This window comes from Peromyscus maniculatus, chromosome 8 (genome assembly GCF_049852395.1).
Source record: "Peromyscus maniculatus bairdii isolate BWxNUB_F1_BW_parent chromosome 8, HU_Pman_BW_mat_3.1, whole genome shotgun sequence".
NCBI lineage: Eukaryota > Metazoa > Chordata > Mammalia > Rodentia > Cricetidae > Peromyscus > Peromyscus maniculatus.
The window spans coordinates 70,697,241-70,723,707 of record NC_134859.1 but is presented as its reverse complement, the minus strand read 5'-3'; the positions used below and the strand labels follow the sequence as shown (position 1 = coordinate 70,723,707).

Sequence of the window (26,467 nt, the reverse complement as noted above, 5' to 3'; positions counted from 1 at the left end):
TTTGAGAATTTCTAAATTTTTTCACATGAACAATGAAATCTGATCTAGCTTATAGAAGTATACATTTCATAATAATGAAGATGGACTAGTAAACTCACTACATTTCTTTGAGTCAACAGACTTTCTTTTTTCTTTTTTTAAATCAGGGTCTCTCCCGACAGACCAGGCTGGCCTGAAACTCAGAGATCCTCCTAGTTCTGCCTATGAATGCTGGGATTAAAGGTGTGCACCATCATGCCTGGCACAAAAGACTTCCTTTTCTTTCTCCTCGGGCCCCCCCCCCTTTGTTTTTCGAGAAAGGGTTTCTCTGTATAGCTCTGGCTGTCCTGGAACTCACTCTGTAGACCAAGCTGTCCTAGAACTCACAGAGATTCGCCTGTCTCTGTGCCACCACTGCCCAGCATAAAAGACATTCTTAACATCAGTACACTCACTATATATAGTTCCCAGGAAGTTATTAAAGTGCCGTCTAAACAGAGGACTCAGCATTTTAACCTCCAGCTTAGCTGTTAACTGGGTCAGATCCCTTACATTTTAAAATGTTCAAATCTGAATTTAGCTTAAAGGAAAAATTCAACACTGACCTTCACACACAGAGGTCAACTGAACATGGGGAGACAATCAACCAACTTCCAAGGAAAGAACATTTTTGTGTTTCTTAAAATGAAAACTACCTGGTTTCTTGGGGTGTGATGCTGGAGTAGGGTGCATCTTAGCATCTCTGGAAAATCCATCTAAGTTTCCTTTTATGGCTTCCAAAGCGTCGTCTCTGTTCTTCTCTCCTGTCTGCAAGACAGCAAACCTGTGTTTAGTTCTTCCCTTGTCTGCCATGGTCTTCCATTCTCAAACTAACACACAGAGACCTGTTTCTGACATCCCTTTCCCCTTTTTTGTTTTTGAGACAAGGTTTTAGAGTTCATTGTGTAGCCCAGACTGGCCTCAAACCTGTGGCCATCCTCCTGGAACAGGAACGGCTTTAGTTCCAATATTCTCACTACGTACTTCTGATAATTTTTCAAGTCAGAAAGATATCATTAAGTATATAAAATAAAGTCATAAAAAGACATTCTACAGAATATAAAAACTTTAAAAAGTTCATTCTCAAATACTATTAAGACAGGGCTATGAGATATTAAACGTTCTGTGAGAAACCTGACAAATCCATTTCCTACCATCCTATTTATCATCAATGCTTCCCAAGACAAAGATGAGCAACATTGTCATGGTGGCTAAGAGAGAGAGAGAGAAAGAAGCTGGCGGTGGTAGCACAAGCCTTTTAATCCCAGTACTCGGGAGGCAGAGGCAGGTGGATCTCTGTGAGTTCAAGGCCAGCCTGGGCTACCAAGTGAGTTCCAGGAAAGGAGAGAGAGAGAGAGAGAGAGAGAGAGAGAGAGAGAGAGAGAGAGAGAGAGAGAGAGAGAGCGAGCTGAGAAGACAATGGCTAATATCTGTTTTCCCCAACAACAGCACATCTATCTGTACAGAAAAAGAAAAACCCTTCCCTTTAGGACCTAAGTAAACCATGATAGAAAGAAATCCATTGCAGCCTCAGCTGGTGCCTGAGTGAGAGGAGGAGGCATGTGCAGGGCATACATGCCTGCTGGTGCGGGGAGGGGGCAGCATGTATACATCACCTTGGGTTTCACGCTACTCAAAAGTCTGAGCTTTTGTTTCTGCTCCTCAAACTGACGTCTTTTCCTTTCTTCCTCTAAGAGTTTTTGTTGCTGTTCAAATCGTTTTCTAAAGGGAGAACAATCACATCAACATTCAGCTTCAAGTAGTAATAGTTACATTCAGGTTTTTACTATCAGCTTCAGCAATACCAACTTGCATTTCTAGAATTATAATCTTCACTCTTAATTATATGTACTTCTCTTATGACAATCTGTTTCTTCTGTATACTAGCTCTAAAATATTTTTTAAATGAATCTACAGAATGATTCACTTAATTTACATGTATGCTTTTATTTCTTACCTAATTTGCAAGGCAAAGAAAGTATCTTTTTTTTTTTTTTTTTTGGTGGTGGTGGGTAGTGGTGGTGGAGTTGAGTATTAAACCCAGGGCCTATGCATGCCAGACAGCACCCTACAGTTGAGATAGTTCCAAGTGTAAAGAGGGAAATCCACCTCTAGGTGGAGACATGCCCTTGTCTCCTCCCTTAAGGATTAACTCAATGGGGGCGCGGACAAGGACCTGGCTAGGAGACCACCCCAGGAAGGCAGGTTCACCCTAGGAAAGAGCCCTCAGTTGGTTATCTAACCCCAAATGGTCAGCCCTGAAATCATATACAAACAAGTAAAAGTATATGGGCTGAGGAGGTTGTACTTAAGAGGCCACAGATTTGAGAGGGGGCAGGGGAGGGGTACATGGGAGGACTTGAAGGGAGCAGAGAAAGGGGAGGGGGTATTTAATTTTAAACGATTTTTCAAATTATCAATTTAAAAAAGATAACATGCCTTTCCTTCCCGGAATTCCCTCCCCCTGGTGCAGTCCCTGTGAGGGACAATACCATTCAGTTCTACATATCAGCCATGGGTTCCCCTATTCTCCCCCCTCCCACGCCCTCCCCTTACCCCCAGCCCACCCTCCATTCCCACCTCCTCCAGGACAAGTCCTCCCCCGAGGACTGTGATCAACTTGGTAGACTCAGTCCAGGGAGGTCCAGTCCCTTCCTCCCAGACTAAGCCAAGTGTCCCTGCATAAGTTCCTGGTTTCAAACAGCCAACTCATGGAATGAGCACAGGACTTGGTCCCACTGCCTAGATGCCTCCCAAACTGATCAAGCCAATCAACTGTCTCACCTATTCAGAGGGCCTGATCCAGCTGGGAGCCCCTCAGCCTTTGGTTCATAGTTCATGTGTTTCCATTCATTTGGCTATTTTTTTCAATAATTGAGTAAAACTGCAATTTATTATATGCCACAGTCGTCCTAGGGACCTCCATGCTATATATATAGCCTCTATGGTTCTATGGGTTGTGGTCTGATTGTTCATTTTATATCTAGAATCCACCAATGAGTGAGTACATACCATAACTGTCTTTCTGGGTTTGGGTTACCTCACTCAGGATGATTTTTTCTAGTTCCATCCATTTGCCTGCAAATTTCATGCTTTCATTGTTTTTCTCTGCTGAGTAGTACTCCATTGTGTATATGTACCACATCTTTTTCATCCATTCTTCTGTTGATGGGCATCTAGGTTGTTTCCAGGTTCTGGCTATTACAAATAGTGCTGCTATGAACATAGCTGAGCATGTATCTTTATGGTATGTATCAGCATTCTTTGGGTATATGCCCAAGAGTGGGATGGCTGGGTCTTGAGGTAGTTCGATTCCTAATTTTCTGAGAAACCGCCACACTGATTTCCACAGTGGTTGTACAAGTTTACATTCCCACCAACAGTGGAGGAGTGTTCCCTTTGCTCCACATCCTCTCCAACATTGGTTGTCATTGGTGTTTTTGATCTTAGCCATTCTAACAGGTGTAAGGTGGTATCTCAGAGTTGTTTTGATTTGCATTTCTCTGATGATTAAGGATGTTGAGCATTTCTTTAAATGTCTTTCAGCCATTTGTAGTTCTTGTTTTGTGAATTCTCTGTTTAGCTCTTTAGCCCATTTTTTAATTGGACTGTTCAGTGCTTTGATGTCTAGTTTCTTGAGTTCTTTATATATTGTGGAGATCAATCCTCTGCCAGATGTGGGGTTGGTGAAGATCTTTTCCCAATCTGTTGGCTGTCTTTTTGTCTTATTGACTGTGTCTTTTGCCCTGCAAAAGCTTCTCAGTTTTGAGAGGTCCCATTTATTAATGGTTGTGCTCAGGGTCTGTGCTGTCAGTGTTTTATTTAGGAAATGGTCTCCAGTGCCAATGCGTTCAAGAGTGCTTCCTATCTTCTTTTCTATTAAGTTTAGTGTAACTGGATTTATGTTTAGGTCTTTGATCCACTTGGACTTGAGTTTTGTGCATGGTGACAGATATGGATCTATTTGTAATCTTTTACATATTGACATCCAGTTATGCCAGCACCATTTGTTGAAGATACTTTCTTTGTTCCATTGTATAGTTTTGGCTCCTTTGTCAAAAACCAGGTGTTCATATGTGCATGGATTAATGTCAGGGTCTTCAATTCGATTCCATTGGTCCGTATGTCGGTTTTTATACCAGTACCAAGCTGTTTTTATTACTATAGCTCTATAGTAGAGTTTGAGGTCCGGGATGGTGATGCCTCCAAGGGTTGCTTTATCGTATAGGATTCTTTTAGCTATCCTGGGTCTTTTGTTTTTCCATATAAAGTTGAGTATTTTTCTTTCCAAGTCTGTGAAGAATTGTGTTGGGATTTTGATGGGGATTGCATTGAATCTGTAGATTGCTTTTGGTAAGATTGCCATTTTTACTATGTTAATCCTACCTATCCATGAGCATGGGAGATCCTTCCATTTTCTGATATCTTCTTCAATTTCTTTCTTTAGAGATTTAAAGTTCTTATCAAAAAGGTCTTTCACTTGTTTAGTTAGTGTTATCCCAAGGTATTTTATATTATTTGTGGCTATTGTAAAGGGTGATGTTTCTCTGACTTCTTTCTCAGCCCTTTTATCATTTGTATATAGGAGGGCTACTGATTTTTTTGAGTTGATCTTGTATCCTGCCACTTTACTGAAGGAGTTTATCAGCTGTAGAAGTTCCCTGGTAGAGTTTTTGGGGTCACTTATGTATACTATCATATCATCTGCAAATAGTGAAAGTTTGACTTCTTCCTTGCCAATTTGTATCCCTTTGATCTCCTTTTGTTGTCTTATTGCTCTAGCTAGAACTTCTAGTACTATATTGAATAAATATGGGGAGAGTGGACAGCCTTGTCTTGTTCCTGAATTTAGTGGTATCGCTTTGAGTTTCTCTCCATTTAATTTGATGTTTGCTGTGGCTTGCTATAAATTGCTTTTATTATGTTTAGAAATGTTCCTTGTATTCCTATTCTTTCTAAGACCTTTATCATGAAGGGGTGTTGGATTTTGTCAAAGGCTTTTTCAGCATCTAGGGAGATGATCATGTGGGAAATTGTTTCTTTTTCTTCTTTTCTGTTTTGTTTCCGGATGCTGGCCAGAGCCTAAGTGTGCTCTTCAACTCCTACTGCTTTGGGCTTCCTCACCCTGTTTCCTAGGTTCCCTATCCTGCCACATGCCGACCTCCACATCATCTTATGCTCTCCATCCTCTGCCTCAGGCAGCTGTGAGAGTTACAGCTTGCCTGCCCTGCAGTTTTCCCCTCAAATTCTAATAAACTGTCTTTGTCCATAAGCTTCTGTCTGAGTCTGTTCTTTGTCCTTGAAATTCCCTTTGTGTCCATTCTTAAACTGCATTATCAATGAGACTAATAACCCCAAGAGGGGAGCCCGATCCTCAAGGTAGCTCTGTTGGGACTCCATAGATCTCCAGTATTGTTTCCTTCCTGCTTTTAATTCTTTAATCGGCGGAGAACATGAACCCCTTTCTCCACCCCTGGACTTCCAGCAGCAGTCACCAATACCAGGGAGGCAGATGATCATAAAAGAACACTTTGTTCTGCATATAAGAAAATAAAATGCAGGCTGGAGGCAGCTCTGTGGTTCAGCACTTGCCTAGCAGCTAGTGCTGTACCATCAAACAGAAACAGCAGCAGCAGCAGCAGCAGCAGCAGCAGCAGCAGCAGCAGCAGCAGCAGCAGCAGCAACTCCAGCCAATTCAGGAAGCTGAGTGTAGAAGCAAAAACCTATAATCCCAGCATTTGGGAGGCCTGGGCACAAAGACTGAAAATTCAAGACCACCCTGGGCCTTTGTTGTTACTCTGACTCCAGAAATCAAAACAACGAAAAAGACAAAAGCCAACTAAAAATGTAGGGAATCGTCTCGGGGAGGAAGGCAGTGTCTCCAGGAGCAAGAGCCATGCTCTGAGGAGGGGGTGTGAGGGTGGGGCTGCCAGACAAGCAAGTTTGTTGGTAACTTTGTGCTGACAGACCGCTTCATTTCAGTCCCTTCTTGGAACTGAACGCATTTTATTCTGTGTTTTTGTTTTGTTTTGTCTGAGATACTCTTGCTATATTGCCATCCTGGTAAATTCACACTTCTCCCACCTCAGCTTCCCAAGAGCTGGGCTTACAGGTAAGTGCCACACCACTCAGCTGGCTCTAAATTTCTTACTTTTAAAAGTATTTGAAGGGCCCTGGTCTCTAAATCAACAAACAACCGGTTTTTAAATCATCCTAAAGACCATGTATCTCTTTCAGCTTCAAACTACAGAACATTTAATAATCTGTTGAATAGCTACAACTGTGTAACCCTGTTTATCCCTGGATCCTGGGCCTGTGTAACCCTGTTTATCCCTGGATCCTGGGCCTGTGTAACCCTGTTATCCCTGGATCCTGGGCCTGTGTAACCCTGTTATCCCTGGATCCTGGGCCTGTGTAACCCTGTTATCCCTGGATCCTGGGCGGCTCTTACTGTTGCTCTTCAGCAAACTGCTTCTGCATGTCTGGAGTGTACTGTGGGCCTGGAGGACGCATGCCCAGGAATGGTGGCTGCCCCAGGAAAGGCATGCCCGCTGCTGGCATTGGTCCCATCGGTATTCCTGCCTAGAAGAAACAACAGGCAACAGATTAAATAATATATATATGGGTATTCTTTTTCATTTTTAAAAACCTTGCAAAATTATTTCATAGTATTTTTATTAGTAAGATATAAGATACATTCTAGTGGAAAATTAAAAAGCATAGGCTGAGCTGAGCAGTGGTGGCGCACGCCTTTAATCCCAGCACTCAGGGGGCAGAGGCAGGTGGATCTCTGTGAGTTTGAGGCCAGCCTGGTCTACAGAGTGAGTTCCGGGGCAGTCAGGGGCTGTTACACAGAGAAACCCTGTCTTGAACCCCGCCCCTCCCAAAAGGTAATAAAAATTTGGAGGTGATGAGAAGGTTCAGTGGTTATAAGCACTTGTTACTCTTACAGAGGACGGGGTTTGATTTCCAACACCCACATGGTCTCTTGAACCACCTGTAAATCCATTCTAGGGAATTGAATGTATTCTTCTGACCTTGACTGGCTCCAGGTGCACACATGGTAATACATATAAAGGAAGGCAAAACATTCATAAACATAAAATAAAATACATAAAATCTAACAAAAGATCAATAATTTGATATTCATATCAAGCTGTAATAACCTAAACTTTTACAAAAAATAACATCGATTTAATCAATAGTAAATTACACACCAATACAATAATACACATTTAGCTGAAGAATCCAGAAATAAGAATCCCTCAGGGCAATACTCATTCACAAACTCTAACATTAAACAGCAATTTTCCCTGAGTAGAAGTTTCTCCCGACAGCTTCCCTTCTGAACCATGGATGCTCCTGAAGCCCACTGGAGACCACTGCTTCTACTATCTTGGAAGTGGGGAGCACCTGTCCCTTTAAAACATTAGCTCTTTTCTAAAAAACCTGAATAGTTTCCTGGTTTGGGTAACAAACTCCCCATTCACTACTGCATCTTGTTCACATGGTCTACCAACCCTTAACTTCCTCTTTTCTGTTTCTTTATTGAGACAGGGGTCTTGCTTTGTTGTCCAGGGTAGACTCAGGATGCTTAAACTGAGGATCTCTCCTCTCCCTCTTCTCCTCCCCTTTCACAGGCCTTTAATTTTCAACTGAAGAGTTCAAATTCATTTTTTGTCCATTCTACCTATAAAGCATTGGTAAAGTCTTTTTTTTTTTTCTTTTTTCTTTTTCAAGACAGCGTTTCTCTGTGTAGCTTTGCGCCTTTCCTGGAACTCACTCTGTAGCCCAGGCTGGCCTCGAACTCACAGAGATCCGCTTGGCTCTGCCTCCTGAGTGCTGAGATTAAAGGCGTGTGCCGCCGCCGCCGCCGCCGCCGCCGCCGCCGCCGCCGCCGCCGCCGCCGCCGCCGCCGCCACCACCACCACCACCGCCTGGCGTAGCGTTGGTAAAGTCAACAGTCCCACGGATGACTTATCCAATGCTGTGCCTTTCAAGTCTGATCTTTGACTTCCTCACCACAGCACCACAACCACACCCAACCTCCCAGTTCCATTTTCCCATTCCGTTGTCACATCATTAGTCCATCAGCAAAAACAAGCCTGCCTTCTTAAACTTTAAGCATCCCGACACTTGCTTCCACCTCCCACCCTTTCAGCTCATCTAAACCCGTCACTTTCTTCTTAGTAACCCCCAATTCTGTCAACTTCATCGCTTTCCTACTGCCTACCACCTTCATTAAGGCCTCTCTTCTCCCACTTCTCTTCCTCCTCAGATCAGATTCCAAAGATCAACATTAAGATGGTCTTACAGAAGTCTCAATTCTCTTGTCAATTTCTTTTTAAATTTTATTTTATTATTCCCTCAATCTCTCTCTCTCTCTCTCTCTCTCTCTCTCTCTCTCTGTGTGTGTGTGTGTGTGTGTGTGTGTGTGTGTGTGTGTGTGTGCGCGCGCGCGCGCACTATTGTACCTGGATGAGCATACATGTGGAGGCCACAGGTTGATGCCCAGAATAATCCGCAATTGCTCTTCCACTTTATTTATTGAGGCATGGTCTCTCATTCAAACCCAGTACTCACTGATATAGCTAGTTTTGCTAGCCGGCTTGCTCTGGGGATCCTCTGTCTCCACCACCTAGGCCCAGATTTATATGTAGGGCACCATGCCCACCAGACATTTAAATGAGCTTCTGAGGTCCAAATGCCACCCTCATTCTTGCCATCAAGCACTTTCATTGCTAAGCCAGCTCCCCAGCTCCTCTCACATTTCTCTTTTTATTTTATCTTCATCCTAAATAGTTTCTTCAGATCTCTCCAGTTCACTGATTCTTTAGCCATTCTAATCTCCTGTTAAACTAACCATAGAATTCTTCTTTTGGTTAGTATATTTTTCTGTTCTGAAATTGTTACTACTGTGTCACTTTTTTTTTTTTTTTGGTTTTTCGATACAGGGTTTCTCTGTGTAGCTTTGCGCCTTTCCTGGAACTCACTTGATAGCCCAGGCTGGCCTCGAACTCACAAAGATCCGCCTGCCTCTGCCTCCCGAGTGCTGGGATTAAAGGCGTGTGCCACCACCGCCCGGCCCTGTGTCACTTTTTATAATTTTGAGTTCCCAGTTCCAGAAAGAAATGAAGAACATATAGCTCCATTGTCTCTTTTACTAATTATAATAACTAATAATTATTCTGAACAGTTACTATGGTGGTTTGAATGAGAATGGCCCCCATAGACTCATATATTTGAATGCTTAGTCCCCAGTTGGTGGAACTATCTGGGAAGGATTAGGAGGCGTGGCCTTGTTGGAGGAGGTGTGTCATAGGGACAGGCTTTGATTCTTCAGGACCCAGCACTGTTTGCAGTTAGCTTTTTCTTTGCCCCTCATTTGTGGATGAGGACGTGACCTGTAGCTACTGCTCCCGTGCCACACCTGCCTGCCTGCCTGCTGCCATGCCCCCCACCATGACGGTCATGGATTTACCCTCTGAAGCTGTAAGCCCCTAATAAACTCTTTCTTTTACAAGTTGCCTTCATCATGGTGTTTTAACACAGCAATAGAAAAGTAACTGAGACAGTCACCTGCATTTGTGAGTCTTTGAGTTTGAACTGCACTGTGGCATACACCTACAATTTCACTTACTTGGGAGTCCAGGGCAAAGGGGATCTCCTAAACCCAGATATAATAAAACTCCATAATGCCAGGCAGTGGTGGCACACAACTTTAATTCTAGCACTTGGGAGGCAGAGGCCGGCAGATCTCTGTGAGTTCAAGGCCAGCCTGGTCTACAGAGTAAGTTACAGGATAGCCAGGGATACATAGACACATACCCTGTCTTGAAAAAAAAATAGATAGATAGATAGATAAAACCAAATTCAAGCTACTTCTAAATATAACATCTAGCTCTTAAAGCCATAGCTCTTGACATGCAGATGCCCAACAACAAACAAGAACTTTATAAACAGTCAATAAAAAGCAAGTACCTGCATTGCAATGGGTCCTTGGGACATTTGAGAGCTGTAATTCATTCCCATCATGCCTTGCATACTGGGCTGCATGACAGAGACCATAGGAAATCCTTGCTGCTGTACTGGCATCAGGCCTGCTGGAAGACACCAAGGCTTTATTAAAGTCAACATGTTCTCAAGTTGATTTCCTTGAAACCATGACACCCACAGGACTGGCTAATTGAAAAGCTGCATAGTACAATGGAAAATGCACAAGATCCTGATGAGACAGGCTTGAATGAGAACTCCACCTCATTCAGCTATGTGATCTTGGACAAACTATAGAATTTCATCTCTCAAGTCAGTGGCTCTCAATCTGTGGGTCATGACCCCTTCAGGGAATTGGAACTACCCTTTCACACGAGTTACCTAAGACCACTGGAAAACACAGATATTTACATTACGATTCATAACAGTAGCAAAACTACAGTTATGAAGTAGTAGTGAAAATAATTTTATGGTTGGATAACCACGACATGAGGAACTGTATGAAAGGGTCTGTATTAAGTGAAAGTAGTAGCACTGGTTCGGCAGAACTTGAATGTGGATATGAAATGAGGGACTTGGCCTGAATACTCAGTCTTCACCATGGGTCCCAGGGATTCCTGCCCCCTGGTATTCATAAGCTTGCATCACTTCTTCCCATGTTGAACTCTACAGCTAACAGGATTCCGGGGTGATGACAACATGTAACTCCTCAGCCTAGGTCTTTGTGAGACAAGATCTGATATGACTGAAGGGCTAGCCTGATCCTCCTGCCTTCATCTCCCAAAGCTTAATCACAGGTGTGTGCCACCACACCTGGCTTCCTTCTTGCTGTTTTGGAGGACTTGCTTTAGGGACGCCACTGCTGCATCACAGGAACTCTGGAGCTGTCCTTTGGGGAGTGCATGTGGTGATCTGGGGCCACCTCCACAGGAGCAGCATGAGTCTGCCACCTCGAATGAGCCATCTTGGAAGCTGATCTTTCCGCTCCATAAAACCTTCAGTTGACTGCAGTTCTGCCTGACAGATTTACTACAGCTCACAAGATGCTCGGAGCCAGGACTACCCAGCGAAGCCGCTCTCAGATTCCTGACTCATAGGCACATTGCAAAATAACAAAATGCTTATTGTTTGTTTTTTGTTTCTGAGACAGGGTCTCTCTGTGTAGTTTTGGTGTCTGTCCTGGATCTCGCTTTGTAGACCAGGCTGGCATTGAACTCACAGAGATCCACCTGCTTCTGCCTCCCAAGTGCTAGGATTAAAGGCATGTGCCACCACTGCCCTGCTCAAAATGCTTATTTTGTAAGGTTTTGGGGTCATCTGTTATATAACAGTGGATAGCCAGGCAGTGGTGGCCCTCACCTTTAATCCCAGCATTTGGGAGGCAGAGCCAGGTGGATATCTGTGAGTTCGAGGCCAGCCTGGTCTACAGAGCGAGATCCAGGACAGGCACCAAAACTACAGAGAAACCTTGTTTTGATAAACAAACAAACAAAACCCAGAAACTCCAATTAATATTTGTAGCAGGAATCTTAAAAGTTCTTATTAATAAAATCAAACCCGAGGCCGGTTATTGGGGTGAATACTGGAAGGTCAGAGAGACAGAACAAGCCACAGCTATCTCACCTCACTGGATCCTCAGCTGGTCTTGTTTCCTCAGATTGGAAGCTTCTGTGTCCTCATCCAGAATGAATCTCAGCTGAACTGTGCTGCTCGAAAGCCTGAAGCTTAACCAGCCAAAATCTTAACCAGCCAAATGCTTAACCAGCCAAATGCTTAACCAGCCAAAATCTTCTAGTTTCTGATCCTCACGCCTTATATATCTTTCTGCTTTCTACCACCACTCCCTGGGATTAAAGGCTGGCTTTCTGGGATTAAAGGCGTATGTCACCATGCTTGGCTATTTCCAATGGGGCCTTGAACTCACAGAGATCCAGAGGGATTTCTGTCTCTGGAATGCTAGGATTAAAGGCGTGTGCTATCACTGCCTAACTAGTGGCTTGTCTGTTCTCTGACCCCAGGTAAGTTTATTAAGGTACACAATATTTTGGGGAACACAATACCACCACAAATATTATTTGGGCTGGAGAGATGGCTCAGAGGTTAAGAGCACTGGCTGCTCTTCCACAGGTCCTGAGTTCAATTCCCAGCAACCACATGGTGGCTCACAACCATCTATAATGAGATCTGGTGCCCCCTTCTGGTCTGCAGGCATACATGCAGGCAGAATGCTGTATACATAATAAACAAATCTTAAAAAAAATAAAACAGTGGATAATAACACTTAAGATCATGAGGGGAAGCCGGGTGGTGGTGGCACACGCCTTTAATCCCAGCACTCAGGAGGCAGAGCCAGGCGGATCTCTGTGAGTTCGAGGCCAGCCTGGACTACCAAGTGAGTCCCAGGAAAGGCGCAAAGCTACACAGAGAAACCCTGTTTCGAAAAACCAAAAAGATCATGAGGGGCTGGAGAGATAGCTCAGTGGTTAAGAGCACTGACTGCTCTTCCAAAGAACCTGGGTTCAGTTCCCAACATCCACATGGCAGCTCACAACTGTCTGTAACTCCAGTTCTAGGGGACCCTCACACAGATATACAGGCAGGCAAAACACCAATGCACATAAAATAAAAAAATAAATTATTAAAAAAAGATCATGAACTCTGGAAGCCAAATGAATGGGCTACGTACTACTCATGGTACCTTGAGTATTTGCTCAATCCACTCTGTCTGTCTGTCTGTTTGTATGTCTGTCTCTGGGACTGTTTCTCTAGAACTCACTGTAGAGCGAGGCTGGCCTCTAACTGTATGTCTGTATGTCTGTGTGTCTGTCTCTAGAACTCACTGTAGAGCCAGGCTGGCCTCTAACTTCTTGAGTGCTGGGATTGCAGCACTCCTAGTTTTTCTTAACTTTGTTCCAAAACTTCACTTCTCATTGGCAAAACCATTTAATGCTTAGTATGTCAAAGAATGCTATTCTTCCCTTTCCTCACAAGAACACTGACATGAACAGTCATTGCTGTGTGACACATACATGACTCAAGCACAGGAAAGCCATGGGGAAAGTTTCGTGCACACTAGTGTCTCCCAAACTTCCCCAGTGAAACATTCCCAAGAGCAGAGCAGAACAAATGCAGAGTCCTCTGGGGTTGAGTAAACAGTAAATGTCTACCATACATAAGGAATGTAAGTGAATAAAAACATGGCTTGGGCACACATTACACTCTAACTGCATTTTACCACACCTTGCAATCTCATTGATTCTAGCAGCGTGTCCAACCTGAGGGTTGCATGCCCCTGATCTGAGGATAGTCATAAATGCAGCCCAATACAAAATCACTAGCTTACTTAACACCACAGGAGCAATGTAAAAACCTGATTGTGTGGTTCTCTAGTGTGGACAATAAGGCAATGTTGCAGATGCCTAGAAGCTTTGCTTCCGGGTTTGTTTTAGAGACAGAGTCTCACTGTATAGATTAGACTGGTCTCAAATTCACAAAGATCTGCCTGTCTCTATCTGAGTGCTGGGATGAAGAGTATGTGCCATCATGCCCATCCCATTTTTCTTCTTTATTTCAAAACAAACAACAACACAACAAAAACCAACCAAATATTCAACTTAAAGGACAGAAGCAGTCATAGTGGAAAACACCTGTAATCCAGTACTGGGTAGGGTAGGGCAGGAGGATTACAAGTTAAGAGACCAGAATTTATAGTCAGATGCTATTTCAAAAAATAAATGTACACTAAGCAGCAAAGGAAAAGACCAGTATACCGTATCTATCTTGTTTTATCACTTGCTTTCCACCTTTCTTGCCGCCTACTTTCAGGAGCACATTTACATCTGCAGGCTAACAGCTAGCAGAGGCACGCTCCTCATTTAGTCATTTGTTCAGAGACTCAAGGGTCTACTCCATGGTAGGCATCATCCTAAAAACACAGCAATGAATAAAACCAGAGCTCCCCCCTATGGAGATCATGCTGTAATTGGAGACAACAATGATAAAAACAAAACGCTCCAGGTCAGATCATGGTAAGAGCTGGGGCAAGTAGTGCACGCCTTTAATCCCAGCTCTCCAGAGGCAGAGCCAGGTGGATCTCTGTGAGTTCAAGGCCAGCCTGGGCTACAGAGTGAGTTCCAGGAAAGGCACAAAGCTACACAGAGAAACCCTGTCTCGGAAAAAAAAAAAGAAAGAAAAAAGAAAGAAAGAAAGAGCTGGGGCAAGAAATAAAGCCTAGTAATGGGAAGACAAGAGCCAGAAAATGCAGTGGTTGCTCTTCTGTGGCATAAGCACAAGGACCTGAAGGAAGGAAGGTAGCCAAGCATCACAGACAGCTGAAAAAGGGACTCTCAAAGGATACCAAAGGCAATGACTGAGCAGTATCCTTGATGACCAGAACAGGCCCGACACAGCCACAGTTTTCCCACTTGCCTTTAGGTCCTAAAGTTCACTTCAGTTTTGAATGAGTGACTTAGGGATTGGTATAACATGTAAGGATAAAAGTATACACCGTGAAAATTACATTTTCTCTCCTTGTCTCTTGATCAAGTACACATGTTATTGTGGGCAATGTTGTTGTTGGTTTCTTGTGTATGTTTTTAGAAATGATCTGTGCTTCAAGTCTTCAAAGGATCAAAAGTCCTCTCTAAAGTACTTTAAAAAAAAAAAAAAAAAAAAAAAAAAAAAAAAAAAACCCTCATGCCAGACAAGGCAGTACATGCCTGCGATCCCAGCACGTGGAAGTGGAAGCAGAAGGATCAGGAGTTCAAGGTCATCCTCAACTACATAGTGAGTTCCAGACCAGCCTAGGCCACATGAAATGCTGTCTCAGAAACAAAACAAGAGCTGGTGAGGTGGCTCAGTGGGTAAAGGTGCTTGCCGCCAAACCCGACAACCTAAGCTCCATAACCGGAACTTCATGGTGGAGGGAGATAACCGACTCCCACAGGCTAGCCTGTTACCCTCACACCTCAACTCCCTGTGGCTCTCAAACACAGACACATGCTACATGAGATTTTTTTTTAAATGATCAAAACAACAACAAAACACCCCTCCAAAACAATTCCAAATTTCAGGGAATGGAGGGGATGGCTCAGTGGTTAAGAGCACTTGCTGCTCTTGACAGAGGACTTGAGTTCAATTCCGAGCACCCACATGGTGGCACACAACCACCTGTAACTCCAGTTCCAGGGAATATGACTATTCTTCTGAGCTTTATGAGGTCCAACACACATGTGGTATACACACACAATAAATGTTAAAAAAAAAATCCCAATTCTAGAATTAAAATCTATCAGGCAATCCTTGGGTTCTTTTTCTTGTTTGGTTTCTTTGGTCCATATGTGCATTTTTACCTCAAGAGTAAAAAAATGGAAAGAACAAACCACACATGACAGTAAACCCAACTCTGTAGGCACAGAACACTGTAACCCAGTTGATGTACATCTGGGACACCTGAGCAGAGCTCGCTTAGGAAACACATACACATGTGCACAATGAAAAGAATACAACTGACCCTTGGGAAGCTGGCCTGCAACCCGACCTCTCCTGCTGACGGAGACAAAGTCAGAGTGAGCTAATTCCCACTGCTCTGAGCGCCCTTTATCTTCCATCTCTCCCCGTGACCTAGGAGTTTCTGTTTCCCCAGTGGGTCTACCACAGCCAACCAGCACTGGCTTTGTGAGAAGGGCCACTTTTCAAAAGCAGCTGGGGGCTGAGAGGAGTGGAGGGGAAGACGGTGGAGCTGAGAAGGGAAGAGAAAGAAGCAAGACAAGTGTAGGTAAATTCTTCCCTCAATTTTCGTCTATAGCAGAATGGGTCAAATTTTATCCCCAACCCTAGTTGCCTTTAAGGCATGGCTAGAATTGATAACCAATGGGCTCCAGTTCTATAACCAAGAGATGGGGTGTACTAAATAGAGACATTTCTAGGGATAAAACTGAGGCTCAAATCTTTTCATTTTTTATTGAGATAGGGTCTTGCTATAAAGTCCAGTCTGACTCAAACTCACAACCCTGCCTCAGCATCCCAAATGCCAGAATTATAGACTTGTCTTTCTTGAGACAGGGTCTCACTATGTAGCCCTGGCTGGCCTGGAACTCAATTTGCAGACTAGCCTCAAATTTAAGAGATTGGCTTACCTCTACTTCCCAAATCGTGGGATTAAAGGTGTATATTACCACTAGCTTGAGACTTAAAGACTTTTAAATGGGAATATCAGAACTCTTTGACGTGCATCGTTATAATAAGACTGTGACATACAGGAAAAGCATGCACCAGATACTAAAGAGGTTTGTTTATTCATTCAACAAACAGCACGTGGAATCTACCATACATGTAGGCAGGGTGCTGGAGACACTGGGGAGCACAAGATAACAGCTCCTGCCTCTGGCACAAACAAGGTGGGAGGAGAGAAGACCAAACAGGAAGACAAAAGAATTACAGTGTCATCATTTGCTCTTAATATTCTTGCCCTGAAAAGTTTCCTTCATCTCTGAGGTTAAATAATAATCTACTGATATAACGGGCGAGTAAGTTTGGGAAACATGAAGAGTGATCCTTTCACTCCCCAAATTAAACATTTGTCTTTTGTTTCTTGTTTTTTGTTTTTCGAGACAGGGTTTCTGTGTAGCTTTGAGCCTTTCCTGGAACTCGCTTTGGAGACCAGGCTGGCCTCGAACTCACAGAGATCCGCCTGCCTCTGCCTCTTGAGTGCTGGGATTAAAGGCGTGCGCCACCACCGCCCAGCTAAAAGAAATTTTAAGAGAAGGTGTCATATAGAGTTAAGACTATAGGATAATTTGACTTCATTGTTCAGAAACAGAAAAACTGCCTAGGTTTTGGGGCTGAGGATGTGGCTTAGGGGCAGAGTGCTTGCCTAGAGTGTGCAAGACGCCGGGTCCCATCCCAGTACTGACAGAGGAATGAAAGCTCTCACATACCTTGAGGAGGTCTCATTCCACCTGCTACAGGAAACATGAAGCTGAAACAAGAACACAAATACATCAGTTATCTTCATCTGTATAAAATTGCAAACAAAGCCTGATTCTCACTGAATGGAGAATCAGACAGAGCCTGGTGTCAGGTCAATGCTGACTTATATTTGTACATTTTTACATGTGTGTTTTGCCTGTGTGCTTGCCTTTGCATTGCACGAGTGCCTGGTGCCCACAGAGGCCAGAAGAGGGTGGTGAATCTCCTAGAACTGGAGTTTCAAAAAGTTGTGAGCTGCCATGTGGGAGCTGGGAACTAAATCCAGGTCCTTTGCAAGAGCAGCCAATGTTCTTAATTGCTGAGCCATCTTTCTAGGCCCAGAATTATTAATATTAATAAAGACTAAATTTCTCTACGATACAAGGTATCAGCTTGCTAATGTGGAGGGAACTTTGTGTGTGTGGATGAGACAGAAAACAGAAGGCCCTGACACTATTCTTGGCTCTGTCACCTTGGACCTCCCTGGAGTCAAAGTTCTCCATGGGAAGGGTGGGTTCATGTCCATTCAGTGAACATTTAATGAGCATCTACTATATGAAAGGACTGAAACAGCTTGCAATCTTGAATACACAGGTGCAGACAAACAAATAATTACACAGCAAGGTAAGTGTGCTATTTTAAGCAAGGTCCAAGCACTAAGAGGTCAGAAGAGCAAGGTTAATTTTTAGGTTATACCTTGGGAGGCTTTTAAGCTTGTTAAGGGGAAAGAAGAGTTGTACGATATACAGTTTTGGCAAAAGTTCTGAGGTTGGAGATGCAGGACATCAATCAAGATGATCTGTGAGGGCTGGAAAGATGGCTCAGATGTTAAGAGCACTGATTGCTCTTTCAGAGGACCCAGGTTCAATTCCCAGCACACACAAGGCAGCTAACAACTGTCTGTAACTCCAAGATCTGACACCCTCACACAGACATACATGCAGACAAAACACCAATGCACATAAAATAAAAATAAATAAATTATTTAGATAAAAAGATGATCTGTGGCTAAATATATGATTTAAAAACAATCAGACTGCCAGGGTGCAGCTCAGCTGCAGAACACTAGCACAGCCTGTGCAAAGCCTGGGGCTCAGTCCCCAGTAGAGGAAGGAAGGGCAGACAGACAGATCTTAAGCCTGGTGGTGCACACCTTTACTCCCAGCAGTTGAGAGGCAGGGAAGGTGGGTCTCTGTGAGTTCAAGGCCAGCCAAAGCTACACAGTGAGATCTCATCCCAGAAAAAAATTTAAAAAGGAAAGAGAGAAAGAAAGAAAGAAAGAAAGAAAGAAAGAAAGAAAGAAAGAAAGAAAGAAAGAAAGAAAGAAGGAAGGAAGGAAGGAAGGGAGGAAGGAAGAAAGGAAGGAGATTATACAGTTTATTCATTCTTTAAATAGAATAGGGTCTCATGTGTCTCATGTTATAGTATAGGCTAGCCTAGAACTATGTAGTCCAGGTTGGCCTTGAACTCGCAACAATCCTCCTGCCTCCATTTCCTCAGAGCTAGAACTACAAGCATGAGTCACTACACCCAGCCATAGGTCTTTAAAATGTTTATTTTTTTATTTTGAATATTCTATGTCAGAAGCTGGTTTGTATATATAATATACATTATGTGTATATGTTATATATGTATGTGTATATTTACATCACAAAGTGTTACCATTTGAATACTTTCAAGTACAAAGCTCAGTGATAATGAGGGCATTCACAATGCTGAAACCATTACCACCACTCACTATGCATGCCCAGAACTTTTCCTTCAGCACAAACAGAAACTCTGGTACCACTGACGATGAACCACCAAACCCCAGCCCCGCTATTCTACTTTTTGTCATTTATGAATTTGTCTATTCCAAGACTAAACATTAAGTAGAACCAGGCAGTATCTGAATTATTTCCCTTAGGCAAACTTGTTTCAGGTTCATCCACACTATAGCATGCATTAACATCTCAGTCCCTTCCACAACTCTGATCCAAATCCATGTGCACAGCATGCTGCTTATCCTCCCATCTCTATATGGGCACTTGGGTTCCTTCTGCCTTTTGGCTGATGTGAACAAGAGTGCCATGAACACTGCTGTGTGAGTGCCTGAGTCCTCCTTCGGTTCTTTGTGGTATGTACCTATGAGTGAAACTGCTAGGTCATACGATAATTCTATGTGTACTTGAGAAACTGCCAAACTGTTTTCCACGATGGCAGCACCGGTCCACATTCCTACCAGCAATGCACAGGACTGTTTTCACATCCCACCCCCCACCCCACCCCCGCCCCGTAGTATATAGGTCTCTTGCCTTCAAGTATGCCTGTGTACTACATGCACACCTAGTACCTGCAAAGGCAAGAGGAGGGAGTTTGATCCTCTGACAAACTAGAGTTACAGATGGTTGTGAGCTACCACGTGGGCCTGGGAATCAGACCTGGGACCTTTGGAAGTGCTGCTGGTGCTCTTAACCACAGAGCCACCTGTCAGTCCCATATATACATACACACATACAGATACATACACACACACACACACACACACACACACACACACACACACACACACACATTATGTAAAGACAGTTACTCGAAAGGGCATGAAGTGGTATGCCACTGTGGTTTGGATGTGACATCTCTGCCATCAGACATTTGGAGAGGAAGAACAACATGTCACAAAGTGTACTTTGGGAGGTTACTTTAATGACAGCATAGGGAAAGACTTGAAGTAAAAAGAACTGGCCAAGAAACTACCTCAAGGTTCCTAATGAGTGATTTAAAAAGAGTGATAAAAAAGGCAGGAGGGATGGAAAAGTGGACAAGAGCTAGGAAGAAGGAAGACTCAAGAGAAGCTGGTAGCTGCCAGGGTGAGGACCAGCAGTAGGAAAGCAGAGAATGCCGAGGGGTGCTGAGCTGGGAAAGCTGCAGGGATATGAGCGCCTAGAGTACAGGCCTGGGGAGTAAGACGCTGGGGAAGAGACCACGAGGAGCAACCCACTAAGCAATTAGAAACCTTCTCAAACTGGACGTGGTGGCGCACACCTTTAATCCCAGCACTCAGGAGGCAGAGGCAGGTGGATCTCTCTGAGAACCAAGAACTCTGTGAGATCTTGAGGCCAGCCTGGTCAAGAGAGTGAGTTCCAGGACAGCCAGGGCTACACAGAAAACCCTGTCTCAGAGAAAGACCTGGAAAAATCCAGTGATCCAGATAAATCTTTTAAATAAAGATTTAAAAAAAAAAAAGCACAGAATGCAGAAGACAATCAAGGAAGTGGGCACATGTAGTGAGACCACACCACGGGCGACCCTGGAGTCTTACACTGGAAACCGAGCAGAGAGTGGCCACTGAGGGGCAAGGGAGCGCCTCAGAACTAAGGACGAAGTTCACGACAGCAGCTCCAGTGTCCACTGCTGCAGAGAAGCTTGTCCTGATGAAGATTGGGAAGAAAGCCACTGCCTTGAGAAGGATGGTCTTCCGGTGAGAGGAGCACCGGCAGGAACGGTCCAGGGGTACACACGGTATCCTTACTGCCTGGAAAACAAGGTTTCCCAAGGACGGGGGCTAACGAGCAAGTGGGATCTGCTTTTAGGAACTAGTCCATTCTCTGAGGCTGGGAAGAGGACGTCAAGAAAGGCTTTTTTTTTTTTTTTTTTAATTAAAAGACATTACTTTCTGTGTAGGGGTGCACATATGACTTTTTTTTTTTTTTTTTTGGCTGCATGCGTTATCTACACACCACAAGCAAGCAATGCCCACAAAGGCCAGAAGAGGGCGTCAGATCTTGTACACTCCCTTACAAATGCTTACAAGCCAACACGTGGGGTGCCGGGAATCAAACTTGAGTCTTCTGCAAGTGCAGCCAGTGCTCTTAGCCACTGAGCCAACTCTCCAGATCAAGAAAGGAAAACTCTCGACTGGGACAGTCTCTCAATTTCTGAGTCAAAGACTTGAGAGTTCCTGTGTAGCTTAGTGAGCACCAGGAACTCTATGTCAAATTCAGGAGCTCTTGCATTTTTTAAATTTACTACACTGGTCTTCCTACTTCCAGGAAAAAGTCTGAAACTCAACTTTAGAGTCCATGGTTTTAAAGCAGTTTAGTGTTTTATTTCCTTTTAACTGCAAGGTGGATTAGCATTCTAGTTGGACATCCATTTGGCTGTATGTTACTTATTTATGGCTTTTGTAGAGGGGCTGGGGTCACTGAGAATCTTGCTGCTGACAAGCAGGCCCCAAGAGTAAGCAAGCCCTCTTTCTTAATGGCATACAAGAAGCAATAACAGCTGAGCTGTGTGTGAACCGGTTTATGTCTGTCCATTTGTTAAGATGGAACTCTAGGCTCAAGCGATCCCCCTGCCTCATCTCCTGAGTAGAGAGGACTATGGATGTGTGCCGCCACGCCAGGCTCTGTGCACTGGAGAACACGGCTGAGTTGAAGGAGTACTCTGGTTGTCCTCTGTCTTAGGAAGCATCACTCACTCGCCAAGGTGGATAAATTCAGTGGAAGGAGTGCAGGTAGGTAGTCACCCGTCAACTTTGCCAAACCAGCTGTAAAAATTCAAATAACCAGTATGGTGGAGCAGCTCAGTAAAAACTCAGAGTGGGGCTGGAGAGATGGCTCAATGGTTGCTCTTCCAGATTTCCTGAGTTCAATTCCCAGCAACCACATGGTGGCAGCTCAGAACCATCTACAAGGAGATCTGATGACCTCTTCTGTCATGAAGATGTACAGGCAGACAGAACACTCACACACATAAATAAATCAATCTTTAAAAAAAAAAAAACTTGGAGTAAGTTGTATTCTTTTACCCAGTTTCAGTCCCCTTATCACCCTACCTGTCACAGAATCCAGCATTTGTGAAGGTCCCAACTAAGGCAACCACAGAGACAAGATAGAAGATGTATCACAGGGTGGGAGAGATTGTTAGTGAGCTGCTCTTGTGCAGGACGTGGGTTCAGGTCCCAGCATCCACATGGTGGCTTGAAGTCATCTGTAGCTACATTTCCAGGGGATCTGTCACCCTCTTCTGACCTTTGAAGGCACCAGGTATGCGTGTGGTGCACACATGTAGGCAAGAACCCATACACATTAATAAATTTTTTAAAAATGATTTTAAAAGAATACATATTATAAATAAAAGCTACTTGAAAAATTAGACACACATAACAATGTAACTGTATTGATGACTTCTTCTAGTAAAAATCTAACAATCTAAAGTTGCTTAGTGACCCCAGTATTTTTATGAATGAAATATTTAGATAACTAGAATAACATTTTTTTCTTTTCGTGTGTTTCTGCGTGTGGATACCTGAGGAGGCCAGAAGAAGGCATCAGATCCCTGGAGCTGGAGTTACAGGCAGTTACGAGCCTCCTCCCCCATGTGAGAGCTGGGAATAGGACTTGGGACTTCTGGAGGAGCAGCAAGTGCTCATAACATAGCCATCTCTCCAGCCCCTAACATTCTTTTTTTGTTACATTTATTTATTGTGTGTGGGGGGACGGGTGGGCAGGTGTTCATGTGGAGGTCAGAGGACAACTTGGGGGCGTCAGTTCTCGGATCCTTGTACCATGTGAATCCCTAGGATTGAACTGAGGTCATGAGGCTTGGGACTTGCTGCCTCCCAACCAGGCCCTGACAACTAATTCTAGGACTGGCTGGACAAGCAAGAGCTCCAGGTCAAAGACTGCTTGTCCATCTGCTACCAGCTTTTGTGTCTCAGGCCTGGCCTCCTAAATACAGTCTTCTCAGCCTCAGGCCCTGGTTTCCAATACGTCGAATACAGCACTGGTGAGAGGCATCTCCCTAATGGGCTATTCAGTAAAGATCCTGTCAGAAGATGTATACCTGGGCATCCAGCGTTTACCTTAGTTCATCCTCATGGCCTTCTCTGACTGGGCATACCTTTCCTTTCCTTTTTATCTCATCAAACTCTTCTTTGCATCCAATAGCAGCCTATCTGGCACGGCAGATGTGTTTGTTGCTTCCATAATGCTTGCTACCCCCCCCCCCCCCCCGCATGACAATCTCAACTCCTTCCCTCCCCACCCCCCATCCCACTCGGTGCAGCCGAAAATCAACTTTACTATTGTCCATTTTGGTGGGATCCACAAATATTTACATTAAAGAATATTCTAGCTGGGCAGTGGTGGCGCACGCTTTTAATCCCAGCACTCGGGATGCAGAGGTAGGCGGATCTCTGTGAGTTCGAGGCCCAGCCTGGGCTACAGAGTGAGTTCCAGGAAAGGTGCAAAGCTACACAGAGAAACCCTGTCTTGAAAAACAAAACAAACAAACACACAATTCTAGAAACTGCAGAAGATGGAGAGACAAAGCCCTGGCAGAGCTCATAAGAGTGCAGGGAGACAGGGAGTGCTAAGGTTTTTTGTGCACACTCCAAGCACTGGGACATGGCTCCAGTCTTTTGAACCCATTAGAGCATCAAGAATAATAACGCTCAGATGAATGTGGTGTCGCCCACAATCCCAGCACTAGTGAGATGGAGGCAGACAGATCACAAGTTTGAGGCTACCCTGGGCTATATGTTGAGTTCAAGACCAGCCTGAGCTAAATTAATAAAACATTGTCTCAAAGAACATTTTCAAAACAGTACTTTACACATACAGGCATTTAATGACCACACTCAGGGTCACTAAAGATTTTTTTCAACTCTTGGTTTACTTGGTTTTTTACTTTACTTGGTTAAAGGCAAATTCTGTCATTTGTAGTCTCAACTATTTACTCTAGGATAGTCCATTCAGTGTATTGGTCAAAAGCCTCTGTTTGTATATGGCTGCCTTTGACTGGCCTTTAGAAAACTAAGTAGCTCAAAGAAAGTACTCAAGAAGTAGTATCTAAGGCAGAAGAAAGGCTACAAAGTCAGCTGTAGTTTGTAATTTTTTTCCACTGAAGGCTTAGAGAGAGTGTGCTGGTTTTTGTTTTTCTTCAAGTATATTATACTACTATGTTAGTTTTCTTATCAGATAACTTTAGCCCTCAGTATTGCTTTCCCAAAACCAAAATATTCCTGACTGAATATACAGTTTTTCAGCCTAAGAAAGTATCTAATAAACATAACAACACAACAACTTTCAAAGGACCATTGTAACCACTTTTCTGTCCTCTGTATATATGGTTGGAGTGCACACACTGTCCTTGTTCTTTTCCTGAGACAGGATCTCAGGGTGCCCAGGCTGACCTCAAATTCTCCAGATAGCTGAGGATGTCTCTGGACTCCTTATCCTCTTGCCTGCATCTCCTTACAGCTGGTATTAGAGGTGTGCATCAGCACACCTGGTTGGACCAGTGACGTTAAAATACTATAAGCCAAACCAAGGGATGCACTTAACTTCCTGTACCTGTGGTTCTTCCTTTTAAAAATAAAGAAACATTTGTGCCTAAAATTTCTTTCAAAATTCTTTTTTTTTTTGTTTTGTTTTTAGACACAGGGTTTCTCTGTGTAGCTTTGTGCCTATCCTGGAACTCACTTGGTAGCCCAGACTGGCCTCGAACTCACAGTGATCCGCCTGGCTCTGCCTCCCAAGTGCTGAGATTAAAGGCGTGTGCCACCACCGCCCGGCTCAAAATTCTTATAATAATGGTCCCATTATTAATCATACATTTGATTAGACTAATGCCATTTAGGAACATTTTAGGAACTGTCATATGTATATATTTATATTCTGCAGGCAAAAATGATTTATAATGACCACTAATGAAAAACCCTAATGAAACAGTAACAAAAAACAAAGGAGGAACCAAAACATTTTAAATTAAAGTCAAAGATGTACAGAGGAAGTGAAAAACCCAGTCACACACAGTTGGTTTATTCAAGTGACTGCTTTTTTCCTAGTGCGCATGTGTGTGTATATATATATCATATATATGCACCTGTAAGAGGTGGTAACTTTAAAATCCTTTACACATTTAGAGTGTAAGTGATTCTAAAATTAAACTAAACGTGACAAAAAAAAAAAACCCAAACATTTCACTTTCCAAAGATATCTTAGGATATTTAAAAATGAAAAGCTGATTTTACCTCAGAATGTGTGTGCTGTATATGTTAGCTAATTAAACAAACTCAGACCGAGTCATGATAGAAATGGGGTGCAGACTTTCTGGAAGCAAACATTTCGTTAAATGATAATGAACTTAAGTTACAAATGCCCCTTCACCATTCTGGATACAGGAAGCACAGGCTAATAATTATCTGAAATATAACAAAGGGCACATTTTTTTTTTAAGAGCTCAATAAAGTCTGGAAGCTTTTGTTGTAACAAGAACATAACCGCTTATGCTCAGTGAATTCTTTGTTTCAAAACGTCTTTTAAAAAAGGAGACAGACAAGTGTTGAGTTAATCTACAAGACAAGCTCTATCAAGACAGTTACTAATTCGAAGATCTTCAGATTTTCCTATTTGTACGTGAAGAAAAGAGAAAGGACAGGACAGGACGCTCTCTAAGAGGAAAGACAATACTCTACAGACTCTCTCTAAGCGGCTCCTCCAGCCTTGTGACTGTCACAGCCTTCGCTCAAGCTCAGAAAGCCTGGAGGGGAAACGCGAGCGCCCGAGGCCCCGCGACAGGTGCGGCGGTGCCAGCACAGGAGCGCGCTCCCCGCGGGTCCCCAGGACGCCCGCGCCCCGCAACCGCCGCCCCAGAGCCCGGCCCCACCCGCCCGGCCCGTCGACCCACCTGCGGGGCCCGCCGGGCCCGCGCCCCGCCCCGCCCCGCCGACCCACCTGCCTGCCCCGCCGGGCCCCGCGCCCGCCCCCGCCGCGCCGCTGGCTCCGGCTCCCGGCCGCAGCGCCATCTTGCTCGGGCCGCCGCCGTGCCAGCAGCTGTCAGCCGAAGACAGGCACTTCCGGGGCAGACACCGCCCCACCAAGCCGGGGCCGACGACGGGGCGGGGCCGCGCGCCCACGTGACTCCAGAGCCCTCGGGCACGAGCGGCGCGCCCCCGCGACATGCTGCGGGATTCAAGCACTGCGGTCGGACACAGTCCCTTTGCGAACGCGGGTCTGCATTAGCAGAGTCAGGTACTGATTTCTGGACTGGATGACGGAACACAGGTGCCCTTATGCTGATCCTTTACACAACAGTCGGCTTCTGGTGGCTTTACAGCCGTTTTCCCTGGCATTCTTTTCAGTATCCATCACACAGTCTTTAAATTTTACTTTAGCACAAGAACCCAATACACTCCGTCCGACATGCGCTACTCCTGTTGGATGCTGCCATCGTGTCAGGTAGTTTTTCCTTCTCTGGCAAGGCGCAACAAGCACAATTGTGCTGAACCTATGCAGGATATATATGTTTTCACTTTGACACCTCAGGCCCTAATCAAGTTACCTGGAAGTAAAATGTATTCAGAGTGAACTTTGTCGAGCTTAGATAACGGACTAACTACTATCCGCCCCTGCCACGGCTTGCCTCACAGCTTTCACTGGCAAATTTCTAATACGTTATTAGTTACTAGACATAAAGCACCAGACAGGAATTTTTTATGCAT

The 26,467-nt window shown here is 44.2% G+C and overlaps 1 protein-coding gene across 11 annotated transcripts in view; it reads right to left on the bottom strand.

Annotated features, from left to right (window-relative positions):
- Positions 1-25,942, bottom strand: part of Synrg (synergin gamma) — an 87,554-nt gene extending 61,612 nt beyond the window's left edge. For 6 of the 11 annotated variants that reach the window (XM_076543047.1, XM_076543049.1, XM_076543050.1 and 3 more), the window contains exons 1-6: positions 25,701-25,942; positions 16,950-16,990; positions 10,000-10,121; positions 6,470-6,600; positions 1,635-1,740; positions 675-786 (exon numbers count right to left, since the gene is read on the bottom strand). In XM_076543047.1, the coding sequence (XP_076399162.1) occupies positions 675-786; positions 1,635-1,740; positions 6,470-6,600; positions 10,000-10,121; positions 16,950-16,990; positions 25,701-25,927 (739 nt within the window). In that variant the 5' untranslated portion in view covers positions 25,928-25,942. The remainder of the gene's footprint in view (positions 1-674; positions 787-1,634; positions 1,741-6,469; positions 6,601-9,999; positions 10,122-16,949; positions 16,991-25,700) is intronic. The other 5 variants (XM_076543048.1, XM_076543051.1, XM_076543053.1 and 2 more) reach the window with 1 other exon arrangement.
- Positions 25,943-26,467: the final 525 nt, after the last annotated feature.